Below are 14151 nucleotides of genomic sequence, written 5' to 3' on the forward strand. Positions count from 1 at the left end.
ATCAGTAAAGGTCAGAGGGAAGCTTCATGTTCTAACTCCTGCAGTGCACAACTGGGAAAGATTAACGCTGCTTTGACCAACAACTGAAATTACCATCAGTGGAAGAAAATGTTTGAGGCAAGCTGGGTGGGGGGGGGTGTTATTACTGGTCGACATGGGACCAAACTCTAATTGCATGTATACGTGCAGCTGGTAAGTTGGCAAATTCATCAAATTAATTATTTCATTCACCAAACATACTTGGATATACCACATCACTGAAAAATAAATAAATAAATAAATAAATTTACAAAAAGCATTTCTGTGCCATCTAGTGGTCAAATGGTGGACTATCTGCAGACTTAAAAATTACTCAACCACAATTAAAACGGTAGCAAAATACACTGAAGCAAAAAGGTAATCCACAATCTTTTACTTAAAAAAATATGTACATATAAAGAGCAATTCCCACCAACGAAAATTAGTATGTAAAAAATGATTGTGGCCTGTGTGACAGCATCATTTAAAAAAGACAGTATGGACACACTTCACATTTGTACATGCAGGCCACAATAAACATGGGAGGGGGGAAAAAAAAAAAAAAATTAGTCAACAGTATGAATTCATTCCTATACATTACCCATCGCTGTGGATGTCAAATTATTTTTTGTTTTGATCTTCAATGTAGCCATTATAACGTGTTTTAAGGCCACATCTTTTCTTACTTCACCTCAGTGTAGAAAATTGTGGCTGTACAGCAATATCCAAAGCAGAGCAACAGTAAAGTCAGTCCAAGTGATGTCTCATGCCGACATGGTCAATATCACTTCACATTAAGTGACGAGGTGTTCAGATAAATTACTCCAGTTCCTTGAACCGTGCAAACATGGCCTTGCGTACTGCTTGTTTGTAGGTGGCATGGTCCCAAACGACCGGTTCCTTCTTTTTCCTCTGCTGAAGACAGAAGTGCAATTAAAGGTTTAATGAACAAACCAGAGAAACAACATGATTGTTATTGAGAAAATAAAGCTTCCCCACCCACCGGGACAGGTTCAGCCCCTAGACCAGGTCTCTCACTGACTTTATTGGTCTCCCTAAAAAGAAAGGAGCAGAAAATTGTGAGTGTACCAAATAAAATATCCTGAATAAAATTACAGGGCAGTTTTTCCAGATATGTAAGAGACTGATGAAGCACACCTACCTGGAGCTACCAGCCCAGGTATTGTGGTGCTGTTGCTGATGGTGTTTTCTTCTTTTCTGCTCTGGGGATCTGGTTGCCTCTCTGGCATTCAGCTTTGGAGAACACATTCCACAATCAATTGATGAAATTCCACTCCACAATTTTTTCAACTGTCAGAATATTTCACACTTACTTCTTTTTCCTGGTTCTCTAGTGCCTCTAGCTCCTTCTTTGACCTCTTGATCTTGAGGTGAATCTCCATATTTTGCTGGCAAGACAACACACTGAGTATTAGAGGTTTTGTTTACAAAGTCACTGCTGACTTGAATAAGCAGATGGTGGTGAGTAGTACTTTATGCAGGTCGGAAAGCTGCTGGTGGCGGATTAGAGCGTCTTTGTTGGGGAACTGTCTCCTACACAGCAGACAGGCCATCTTCTTCCAGTCTGTTAGTTTGTCATCTTTGTCTTCAGACTGGCTGCTTTGGCTGCTTTTAGCTGCCTCCTCCTTATCCTCTTCCACTTCTTCATCACTTCCAGCAGCATAGTCTGATGCCAGCAGACCAAGGGAGCCCATTGGGCGCTGAAGAGGAAAAAAAAACAAAAACAAATGTTCAATAGCTTCATCTAATAGTCCATTTGTTGAGTTGCAAATCGTCAAAATGAATTGTCAAAGACTCAGTGATGGAATATGAGACATATAAAGTTGACTGCACAGGAAGATTCATACCTTTGACTTTTCATCTTTCTTAGGAGGAGCAAGAGGCTTTTTGAAAAGATCATCTCCGCCTGAGATCTGAATATTAGACACAAAAAAATAAATAAAAAAAAAATGCGATAAAAAATGCATGCACGTGCGCACACACACACACACACACACACACACACATGTATAAATAAATGCTTGGAGCAGGTCTCTTACCTTCCTCTCAAATATTGCAAAACCAGCGTCAGCTGACTTAGACTGCCTCTTATCATCATCCATTCCAGTCTTCAGTACTGGTGACGGAGCACGGACGCTCTCTTTTTGACGATTCTGGATCTTTGCCCATCGCTCCATGTCTTTCATAATCTGCAAGCACCGCCAACAAAGCATTTAAAAAAATTTTGCACTAAACAGCCATTTTCTTAGCAAAATACTGTATAGTAAAGTCATCTTGTGCAGAGAATTGCACCTCAATCCTGTTGTAAAAGGAAGTCGAAAGCAGCACTCCAAATAAGGCCAGTGAGGAAGCTATGACTCTCACACCTTGTGACATGACAGCAAGCATCCTGTTTATGTAACCACACCAGCTAACCATAATGTACTGTGATCCATATGCATTATACCAAGAAATTTTCTTTTACATGAAAAGCATTAAATGCCAAACCACATCCTGTGTAGGTGTTGAAGTCCGAGGTCACTGGACCCTCCCCTGCGCGGGACAACATATATACCAGCAGCATTACAGCTACGTTAGATCTTGATTGTGCTTATCGACACTCAGACAGAGCCGAGAAAAGCTTCACCTTATCAGCATTATTATCTTCCGTAAGCATATATTTTCTTGAATTAATCCTATAGATAAAGGGGTTATATACACAAGCGCCTTAGCAGGTCTTGGGGCCCAACCAAACCTTCTGAATTCGCCTGACATCCTTAAAGATCCTCCTTCATTAGCGCTGATCAGATCCCCAGGAGGGATTATCTCCTCCAGATCCTCTGGAGTGTGAAGAGAGCTCCAGTCACAGACAGTGGGGCAAGTGAAGGTCACTCTAAGTGACCTTTGAAGCCTGAGTAAAATAAACCCAGGTCCTCTGGATACTCACACTGAAGTGCACATCAGCTCACCAGGATTAAATTAAGTCACATGTTGACACCCCTGAGGTCCCTTAGTGCGAGGAAGACTAAGTGAGTATGGCCACCATGGGGAAAAATGGGTATAGAAATAAAGCTTAGGCCAGATCGAGAAAAGACTTCGTCTGGACAAGCACCTCGCCTTTCACTGTTTAAAGTTACCTTCCAACATTTCCTTCACTGAAGGAATCACAAATCCAGCTTCCTCATCAATGCTGTTCATGAGGCTGCCTCAGCTGATGTGTTTAAGTACCTTCATGCTACATAAGGCTACATATCGGTTTTCTTTTTTGATAGCTAAAGCAGCATGATAACATTAGCTAATTTGCAATTACCAACAATGAATTTGCATGTCACTATTGTTGCACAATGCTGTGCAGAAAATCCCAGCAATGCTAGTGTGGGCTAACAGCTGTAGTTAGATTGCTTTCTGTTGGCATTTGTTTTGTTGGTCTGAGATATTGGTGGTCTACTATGACATGTAGTGACCTCTTCAGCTTATCTATGTCATACTTTGTGTGATGGTATTGGTACTGAAGTATTACCTTAACAGCAGCAAGACTTTTTGGTTTCTCCTCTTTACTGTCCTTCTCTTTGTCCTTTTTCGTAGAATCGTCTTCATCTTTCTTCTCAGAAGTGGGAACAGTCTCTGTAGCAGATGTGACAGCTGCTGCAGTGTGGGGAGATGCTGATGGCTTCTTCATTTCTAGAGGAGCATCTGCTGCTGGGTTAGAAAGAATGGCCTGGTCTTCAGCAGTCATGGTCACTTGTTGGGTCTCTGTAGTCTTCCCTCCTGGAACTGGGATGTACGTTTTTGACACTGCATCCCAGTACAAGTACTCCTGGGTTTGTGCATTGTAGAAATACTACACAGAGGGGATGAGGGAAGGGGGAAAAAAAAAACAAAAAAAAACAACGATTCAAGGTGCAAGTACAAGTAAACTTAAACTGCAGTCAATCATATCAATCAAGGAGGTCTGTTGTATCCTTATCACACATCTTAGGTTGTAGGCATTTGGATAAACACAAGCAAGGTCTTTGCATTCTCACCCTAGAGTTAGGGTCGTAGTATAGTGTTGTCTCAGGATCGTAGTAGAAGCCTGACGTGGAATCATACAAATAATTGGTCATGTCCGGTATCTCAGAGCCTGGAGAAGGAATTTACAAATGTTACATAGCTGTAGTGAGCTCTGCAGTGTGACTTACAGTCCTAATTCAGAAAACATGCCAAGTTTAAATAATTATTGTACGAATGTACATTTATAGGTGATATAAAAAAAATGAACCTAAGATGAAAAGCTACAATAAAGTTTCCCATTTGTCTTACAATTGAATTGAAAAGAGTACTAGGACTGTCTTTATACATTTAAGACTCTCGAAGTTCAGCTCAACCAAAATATCAGATTATGTAAAATACAAGTGGATAGGTATCCTTAACCAATTGTGAAATCTGAATACAGCACTGAATTAATTTATGATAATGTGGTAACAATACTGTCATATGGTGATCCAACACTGTTGGGGATGAAATCATTTGATGTGTTTCTCACCATAGATATAGGCTTGTGATCCATCTGCGGTAGCAGTCATCCCAGCTGATTCTGTGGGCACATTAGCCCCAGCAGCATGGTATGAAGGATCCACAGTTGGAGTCTCACAGTAGCCAACTCCCTATGAGATGTAAAAAAAGATGACATTAACTACTTAGCTTCTGATCTTTCCATCTTTGTTTTTTTTTTTTTTTTTTTTTTTTTACACCTGCACAACCTACCTGGCTAATGACAGAATCTGACATCAGAGGATTGGTGCCAGTCACCAAATCACCTGGTGAGAAAAAAAATTATTCTTATATGGTGGTTGGAGATAAATAAGATTGTTAGAATAAACTGTGTGAGTGTGGACCAAGATAATGGACTGTGTTTCTTGAAGACTGACCTTGCATAACAGCAGGAGCACCAGCAGGTGGTTGCATGGGTTGCAAGTACTGTGGGGGTTGTGGGTACTGCTGCTGCAAAACCAAAACAAAATAGTGATGAGCATGGTGACCATTCTCTCCTTTTCACTAATTTAACATGGACTAACTAACTTACTCCTATTAAGCTGGCGTCGGGTGGAAACCCAAGGATTGAAGTGTTGGATTTTTCCAAATCTCTTCTGAAACTGAAATGAGCAAAAATGATCATTAACAAATACGATTGGATTTGGAATAGATTTTTATGACCAAAAATCCTGGCAACAAGTTTGCTTACTTTTGGTTCTTTAAGGGTTTAGCAACCTCAGCATAAACTCTGACTCCGTCAATATAAAGGGGTCTGGGTTTGGTGAGGAGCTCAACCAGACGTGTCACTTGCTACAAAAGACGACATTGTGATGAATGCACATACATAGTAATCACAAACTGTTAGAACAAAAAAAAAAAATAATAATAATAATAATAATTCTTTTGTACCTCGTGAGAGTCCATGTCAACAAAGCAGAAGCACTTTGCTCCAGGTGGCTTGGCTTTGACTAGACGCACATTTCTTTCATCGAGATATGCGAAGGGATCCAAAGCTTTCAAGATAGTTTCTACTGTGGTGGTTGGCTTCACATTTTTTATTATCATGGCTGTGTAGAGACAGAAAGCATAAAATGCTTTTAACTGCCCTCATTAATGACATCACATATTGAAACAGTTTTGTCCATAAAAAGCAGCATGAGTTTAACACTCAACCTACTTTTACTGTCTTTAAAGACTAAATCAGATTGGTGCGAACTGTGATGAGAAAGGTTGCGATTGCCCCAAGACTCTGCCTGCTGCTCAGTTTCTTGCTGTTGCAGCTGTCGGTCCACCTGCTGCTGCCATGCCTCTGGAGTCAGGTCAGAGCTACGCTGCCACAAGCCATGGGACAATGGATCCATAGGAGCTTTTGGGTTGGAACCTTTCAGGTTATTCTTCACTTCCTCTGAAGGTTTATCCGGTCTGGGCAACAAGGGCTCCTGGAGTTGAGGTACTTTGTGATCTGATTCCTATTTCACAAAAAGAAGAAGGGGACACTTTTTTTAAGAACACCATCTTTTGCCTTTACATAAATGTAAGCTCAACAACTACACCATCATTGTTTGTTGGACCTTTGAGACTTCCTGTTAACAACAGAAGTAAACAGTCATTTTCTATCACTATACTTACATGAACATCTCTTTCACACTCTTCTGGCTGGATGAATTTCATGGTTGCTGTTCTAGTGCCAACCTTTAGGGACCCCTGAAAGAAGAGCAGAAAAGATCAAATCAGCATTATGACACTGGTAATTCATACCTACAATATCAATGACATGCACTGTAGCAGGTTTAGCCCTCCTCTTCTCTGCCGAGGATAAAGTGGACCAACCTTTATGTTAGTGTGCAAAGCCCAGGCTTTACACAGGCCATTTGCCCAAAAACTATATTGAATAGTTTACTACAGCTAAAAATTAGGGCTGCACCTTACGATTATTGCATTACCTATTAACCTGAACTAATCTATAAATTGAGTAATCTTTTGTTCCATAAAATGGAAATTTGACCGTCAAAAACCCAAAGAGAAGCAGCTCACTACAAGACAAGACAAAGAAAAGCAGCAAATCACGATAACCAAAAAAGCTTGAAACTAGACTATGTTTATAGTTTATAGTTGCTGATTTATGTTCTTTTCACTCAGCTCAATTATAAACACTGGAACTTTCTAGAGGGCTGACTCATAGCCACAGAATATACCAACTTAAACAACAGGACACTATAGTGCGAAGAAGAACCACTCTCCAGCGAGGTGTACAAACCAAACAATGTCAATGTAAATACCCCATTCTCGATGCTACACTACATGTGCCAAGGAGGTGAACTGTTTTCCAAAAAATAAATAAATAAAAAACAAAACCCCAAAACTCTCATTTCCTCACAGTGGAAATGAGCATCGAAATCATACACCAGCTTTTAGGAAAAAGAAAAAGTGAAAGAACCATTTTCTACTAGACCCCGTGATGGTTTCAAACTGGGCATTAAATCTGAAAATGTTCACATTAACTGCAGCAGAAGACACACAAAAAATAAGAAGGGAAAATAAAGACGTAGAACACAACCAGTTTCACAGAAATAGCAAAGAGCCAAACAAACTGCTGACATTTTGGGAACAATCAAGCTCTTCTATCTCTAACAATTTGATACTCTCAGATCACAGAAGTCCAGCCATTGCTCCAAATCCAGAGATCCAAGTGAACAAAATTGATCAGTTCAAGACAATACCATCAAGAGGACATGGACTCACAGGGATGAGAGTCAGAGGACTGAAAACACCTTTGACCAAAAGGGCTTTGCCAGAGAAGGACTCTTAAAGAAACAAGCATGGGTGCCTGCCACCACATCAAAAGTTCTATGTGAAGCTGAAATACTTCTATGACTGTCAACGTAAAAAAAAGAAAAAGAAAACCAACAACCAAAAAAACAAGACAAAATTAGGTAAACCAGAAAATCAAACTGAAATGTGAGATACAAGTCAGGAGATTACTAAAGCTCCCAAGAACAGCCAGCAGCTGTTTAGAAATTTCCTTTCTGAAACACAAACGTAACCCTCATCATGGTGTAAAATATATAGCCAGGTCAGCGGCAAAGTCAAAGAGAGTAGGTAGCCATGTCAAATTATGGAGAGGACGTAGACCTTTCACTAGATAAAGAGTTGACCTGCTGGTTACTATCGAAGAAAAGTCAAGAGACAAAGACTTAAGGATTTCTCCTCTGGGCACCAAGAAAATTTGAATCAAATGAAATGGCAATCCATCCAGTAGTTGTGGAGACATTTCGCCAAGAATCAAAAAGTCAACTTCACAATGGCGCTAAAGGAAAAGTAAGGACATCACCAAGACAGCAGGCTTCTTCTTTAGGTGAATTAGGCCTGTGCAGACTTTCATGGTGGTCCAACTGACCTGACAGATCAGCTGCCATTGCCATCCATAAAGTCACACTGGCAGCATAGCAAAAAGCAGCAGAAGCAATATAGACCAATACATGGTGGAGAATATGATACAAGTTATAACAATACTAAGATCACTATTGAAAAAAAAAAATTGAGTTCCCATAGAGGCTTCTGATCGTTAAAAAAAAATAATTTGTAATTTCCTTCTGCAAAGTAAGCAACAAATATTTTCAGTTGGTTCACTGCATTCAGACCAACTTTCGTCCTGCTTGAAACCATACCTCCACTCACTCTTTAAATTAACCTGGTCAAGTCAGAGTAAGAGGGCGGCATGGCAGAATCAGTACTGTTGCCCAAAAGCAACGTCATGGGTTCTATTCCCAGGCCCCTTCTGCGTGAAGTTTGCATGTTCTCCCCATGCTTGCATGGGTTCCCCCCAGGTACTCCAGCTTCCTCCCGCAGTCCAAAGACATGTACATCTAGGCTAACTGTTGACTCTCTCTGCCCGTGTAAGTTTGAATGGTTGTCTATATGTCAGCCCTGTGATAGACTAACCACCCGTGCTGGGTATACCCTGTTCTCACCCAAGGCTCCAGCGACCCCGAGAACGTGACATAAGCGGTTAACAAAACTGAAAGAAAATTCTGAAAGTGGTATTGAGAATGCCGCTGTAGTCCATCAGCAAAAACAACATGATCGTTCAGAGGGAGTGCAAAGCGAACAACAAACTTCATTACAAAAATAAAACAAGTACCTTTTTTTTGTTTTTTTAAGTATTAGTGTCGCAAGTTATAAAAATTTCTTTCAATCCTTTTTGTTATATACGAAATCACAATACAGGAAAAGGTTGTTTAGTACGGTACCTTCATTTCCTACGTCATTTAACCTTCATTCAATTTTCTTCATGCGTTAAAAATTCCCCCAGTGAAGACCAATTTGGAAATTAGACTTACTGTTTGTTTACCTGTCACAATTAAGAGTTTATGTAAAGTTAGCTCTTTCTACACCTTGTAAGTACAAGTTTTACAATTTATATAATATTAGCTCTAAATCCTCAGGTTTAAAACAATAGTATCTAAAAATTTCAAAAACCGACACCTTCATCTTCTTGACTAAAGTAAATTGAATGTAATAGCAAACCCATACTCCCAGACTCTCTCCCTCCCCCATCTACTAAATGCCCCCTCAACCCCTCATAATCCTGATGGAGAGATGGCCTTCGTAGAGTGACGAGGATGGGCCACCTTGTTGGACTCCATGAAGTGGACTGCATCCTCGAGGTTTAAAAACTCCACATAGGCCGTATCGTAGCTGTAACCTGGGGACAGCATTTGAAATACAGATGGGTTTTTGTTAGTCAGTGCCAGTAATGACAGTCACCCGCTAAAACATAAATAAGAGCAGTTCGTCAGAATCAGAGTGAGCGAATTTTTTTTTTCACCTTTACAGACACATACCTTTTCAGGAAAGCACACATTTTGTTTCTGCTTTTTTTCTATTCAGTCTTCTGACAACTGACGTCATATCTCACTTTGCCATGGAAGACTCTGATAGAGCCAAGCTTTAACAGACACATAATCCAGGCCATTGGCCATGAACGACTGGTGTACATCACCAACACAGAAATATTTACCATTTTTGTTTATATGCAATAAAGTAAGACTTCTATCTCTTTCTGGGATTAAATTTTTATATTTATGCAAAATTAAAGGGCTTTGAAACATAAGGATCTCCGCAAGGCTGCTTGGCATCATAGTCACATGCACAGCAAGCCGTCAAGGAAAACTTTCACCCTAAAGCAGATGTTAAGATCAACAAGATGAGCAAAGCACTAACAAGAGAGTTTCCATTTCAGAATTGTCGACATTTTGCAGTTGAAGAACTTTGATAAACTGCCCCTGAAGGACACATTCAATAAGTCACTTGTCAAAGATGGTGTGTGACTGAATATCACTCTCTGAAGCTCCTAATATTGAATCCTTGATAAATCCTCTTCTTACTGACAATGACCCCACATTGTCATGGCATAACAGGCCCCCACCCTTCTGACCAAGTTCGCACAGAACAGCAACAACAAAAGCAACCAAGATCGTGAAAAAAAAGAATGCGAAGGTTCGAGTGTCGTAAAAAGCGAAATGTCGAGGGACATATTAGCGTTCGAGTGCCCCAAACAGTTCCAAGAACATTTTTGTTTCTTACCTGGCACAACATTTTTGATTTTCATCCCCTGCATTGGCACACCATCACGGACTACAAAGGCACCTAGAATCTGCAAAACAAATTGGCAAACAGAGTGAGCGATACTACGTCTGAGGGTACAAATACTACCAACAAAATCCAGTAGGACAAAGTTGCTTTTCTGTTTGATGATCACCTGTTCCATTGTGGCAGTCTTGGGAATACCAATTATGGATACTGTATTTGAAACCTTGTCCTCTACTGATGCGCTCCTGTAATCTTGATCCTTTCAAAGTTTTGACCAAAAATTATGGTTATAAAACATCAACATTTAAAAAAATTTAACATGAAACTAATTAAGGAAATAAGCAATACACACCTGAGAACCAGACTCACTAAATTTTGAAGGTGCAATGGCTGGCTTCGACTCTTCGATGAGTTTCTCGGGTGTTTGTAGTTCCTCATGTTTGTACTCAAAAGCCCTTCCGGACCCTGTTCTGTAATCAATGTCCCTGTAGTCTTGGTCTCTCGCCTGCATGGTGTCGCTGCTTTGAAAATCTCGTTCCACTCTCACCTTACCCTTGATAGGCCCTTGACTGTGTGGAATGTCTTTCATTCCTGAAAAACAATCATTTGGTTCCTGTATTTCAGATTTATTTTTCTCTTGATGGTAAGGGGACCTTTCATCGTGTTGTGGCTTATTCTGATTAAGTTTTGGCTCCCTTTCTCCAAGCCAGAGTTTACCCTCATTTTCTCTACCATGTGGACCAGTAAGAGGGCCTAAATCTGGAGGGGGGTGGTCTTGAGGTCCTTTGTTGCCAACTGGGGGTAGTTCAATAGCAGGGAAGTGATCACTGTGAGGAAAGCCAACATCTTTCCTTGGGAATTCAACAGCTGGCCTATCCCGTTCCTGAAATTGTGGTGCATCTCTAACATTCACATCACAGCCAAAACCTACTGGGAAGCTGGGTTCAGGTACACCTCCCATGCCTTTACCCATGTTTAAGAAAGGGTTTTTGTCCTTTCGACGGTTCTTCCATTCTTCTGCAAGAGTCATCTCTTCACCACTCCGATAATCGACAAGGGGACTGTTATTTGAATCTTGATACTCATTCTCTCTAAGAGTGTTTTCTGCACCCACATACTCTGATCTCTGAGGGCAAGCAGCATCTGAGAGCATGTCTGACCTTGCTCTGTCCATTGGAGGGTTATCACTATTTCCAAATCTTAAGGGTGATCGATCTCTACCTCTAAATTCACTTGATGGTCCAGGACGATTTCTGAAATCCATATCAGAATCAAATCCACCTCTTTGATTGAAAGGCGGTCCTCCTCTTCTGTCGGTATCCATCATTCTCCTTTCACGTGAAGGCATGTCCATATCATAGCGATCACCATCTCCCATGCCCATTGGCGGACAGTCACGCATGCCCCGAAATCCATCATTTCGCTCTAACCGGTCGACGGGAAACCCTCTTCTTCCATCAGCATTGGGATTATTGAACCGTGGCATGTTGTAATGAAAAGGTTCTCTGTCTCTCATGTCCATAAATTTGTTATTTGGATCCCTTGGTGGCATACCCCTACCTCCCATGTCTACTGAATTCCTGCCTGGTCCTGGAAAACCAGAAGAATTCATCAATTTGTCTCTGATGGAAGTGTCAAAATGCCTTCTAAGACCAAAGTCTGGCTCTTCCCCATGTCTAAAGAAATCTCTGTTTGGCTCTCTTCCTCTCATATCACGGGGATCCATATCACGCCCCCTTATTGGTGGTCCATCCATCCTCCTCATGTCCATCGGTGGGAGGTCAAGAGGTCTTAGGCCCATATGACCCATATTCATCCCATCTCTACCTCTGAAATCAGGCATAGATCGATCTCTGCCCCCAAACATTTCTCCATGATGATCACCCCTGCAACATACATTAATATATTAGACTTCTGTGCTGTTGACATACACATAGACGAAGAACATGGCTTTCAATATAGTAATACAGACAGGAGAACTATTGATTTTCACATTTGCCCAATGAAAATACTGGTATAGAAGAGGTGGGCAGCCTAAGAAAAAAGGCTGACACTATTCAATAAACAAAGACCTCCGGTTATCTAATGGAAAAATATGAGAATATGAGGGCCAATACAGACTAGCATTTAAAGCAAAACTATCTCCATAAAATGCACTACAATCAAATTATCAAATGACAAATTACTGTTTTTTTTTTTTTAAGCCATGTTGCTGATCCCTAACGAGGACATTCAAGAAGAGCTTCTAAATAAGGATCTTTATTACTTTAAATCTTTGCCTGGGACGAAATAGTGCTTGCTTACCTAAAGGGTCGCCCTCCCCTTGGTCCTTGCCCTGCTCCGTCCCACATGTCGGCCGTCAGTAATGATCTGGAATCAAAGTCAAAGGTTAACATCCTGATTTGAAGACAGATTAAGTCACCATGTCTGATTCGACAATGGCTGATACAACCTTGCAATGCCTGAATTAGCGTGATAACACATAACTGATCACATAGCCATATAAATCTAAGGCAGTCTCTCGGCAAAGGGTGAATTTCGTTTCATTTTTGACCTTAAGGACGGATCCACACGTCAAACACGGCCTGGTTGCCCACTCTCGGAGACGTGATTTCTGGTGCCGGCCCTCCGGAGAGGGGCCTGCTAAATATAGCCATCACTAGGCCCCGATAATCTACGCCACAACATAATCAAATAACCTGGGCGGAATAAATTAAGGATATGCATCTGCAAATCGGGTTATAATGGCAACCATAGTGTGATTAAATGAAGGAAGAAAAAGACGACTATAACGTGACCATTCAAAGGGTCAGCGGATCGGAAGCTAGCATGTCTTGGCTAAGACTGACGTTGAAAAAGCCGCTTTTTGGTGACTATTAGCAATTTAATAGCATCTTTTTAAAAGAAAAAAATCTCCAAGGACAACATATTTAATCAAACATACAATTTACAGGGACCCACTTTGCTTGTTCCCGGTGTTCAGTTGTGATATCGCGGAGCTCTGTCTCTCCGGACGTCGATGGCTCGGTTTCAACAAACTGATCAAAAATGGAGACCGAGCTTCTTCTTCTTCTGCGGCGGCAGCGAAGGCGTCTTCTTCGCTGAGCTGAGCCTGCAGCGCCACCGAGGGGCCGAAGAACTACACTGCCCCGCAGCACACCGGCCTGTTCAGTCCCCATGGAGATTGGTCAGACTGCAGACATATAAGTCTGTATAACCCTAACCCTAACCCTGAGACAAGGCTATTTATCCCCTAAAGGAGGGGACAATATAAATAACAGCTTAGCAGCAAGCTCTGTTATATCAAATATAGTCATACCAATGTATCCTCAGTACAAATAGTTAACTGTCAAGACATGGCATGCTTGAAAGTTAGTTTGTTTTGTTTTTCAAGCAACAAAACCTGTGTTTTGATTCAGCCATACATGGAATGGGGCTTTTGAGTTTGGGTGACCTATCAAAAGAGTTTAACTCTGTTAAATGCCCCTAACATATCTAACAACATCTCAGTTTCAAAAATAACACATTTTATAAATCACTCCAGTTTTTAGTGTTAAAAAAGAAATATATGAATATGTCTGGAACATATTTATGTCTCCCACATTTCCGTTTTAGAAAAAATGGACCAATCTAAAAGGGAGGATAGCGTGTTTTGACATTGATCAATATTGTCTTTGATAAATCACAAAACTGTAAGAACAGTTGTTGAGAAGGAAAAAGTCAAATATCTCCTTCTGAAGCATCTGGGGTGATCAGTAGTTGTTCTAAAAATAAAAACAGATGCTAAAAAACTATACAATTTGAAACATCATGGAGATGTAATATATTAATTTTAAATTCATTTAAAAAAAATAATATACTCCCTAATACTTTAAAAACTTTTAAAAACTGTTATGGTTGCTTGCCTTCCTTGTAATCAAAGGATGGATAAAAGAAATATGGGTAACCAGTGGAGGGGCTAAAATCAAAACACTCAGGGGGGGACAACTTAAGAAAACCCTCACAGTTTCAACAACATTAGTATTG

General features: G+C 40.6%; 1 protein-coding gene across 2 annotated transcripts; it reads right to left on the bottom strand.

The window, feature by feature from the left end:
• Positions 1-395: 395 nt before the first annotated feature.
• Positions 396-13158, bottom strand: rbm6 (RNA binding motif protein 6). Of its 2 annotated transcripts, none has more exons than XM_029502447.1 (23): positions 13087-13158; positions 12430-12495; positions 10478-12011; positions 10295-10384; positions 10120-10189; positions 9165-9238; positions 6163-6237; positions 5711-6002; positions 5443-5600; positions 5243-5343; positions 5084-5153; positions 4929-5001; positions 4765-4817; positions 4544-4664; positions 4044-4141; positions 3539-3859; positions 2079-2228; positions 1887-1952; positions 1512-1739; positions 1353-1427; positions 1181-1272; positions 1022-1073; positions 396-933 (listed from the first exon to the last, which is right to left on the bottom strand). In XM_029502447.1, the coding sequence occupies exons 2-23, from the start codon at positions 12474-12476 to the stop codon at positions 838-840; spliced, it is 3936 nt and encodes a 1311-aa protein (XP_029358307.1). In that variant the 5' UTR covers positions 12477-12495; positions 13087-13158; the 3' UTR covers positions 396-837. The 2 variants fall into 2 exon arrangements, with proteins under 2 accessions (XP_029358307.1, XP_029358308.1); XM_029502448.1 differs by having other exon boundaries at positions 13070-13147.
• Positions 13159-14151: the final 993 nt, after the last annotated feature.

The sequence above is a fragment of the Echeneis naucrates genome, chromosome 5 (assembly GCF_900963305.1).
Source record: "Echeneis naucrates chromosome 5, fEcheNa1.1, whole genome shotgun sequence".
In the NCBI taxonomy this organism is placed as follows: domain Eukaryota; kingdom Metazoa; phylum Chordata; class Actinopteri; order Carangiformes; family Echeneidae; genus Echeneis; species Echeneis naucrates.

Bases quoted from the DNA above. Each gene is read 5' to 3' on its own strand.
- rbm6 (XM_029502447.1), bottom strand. From the start codon at position 12,476: ATGTGGGACGGAGCAGGGCAAGGACCAAGGGGAGGGCGACCCTTTAG. The intron at 12,012-12,429 runs GTAAGCAAGCAC...TGTATGTTGCAG, and splicing joins AGGGGAGGGCGACCCTTTAG to GGGTGATCATCATGGAGAAA. The intron at 2,229-3,538 runs GTAATACTTCAG...CGGTGCTTGCAG, and splicing joins AAAGTCTTGCTGCTGTTAAG to ATTATGAAAGACATGGAGCG.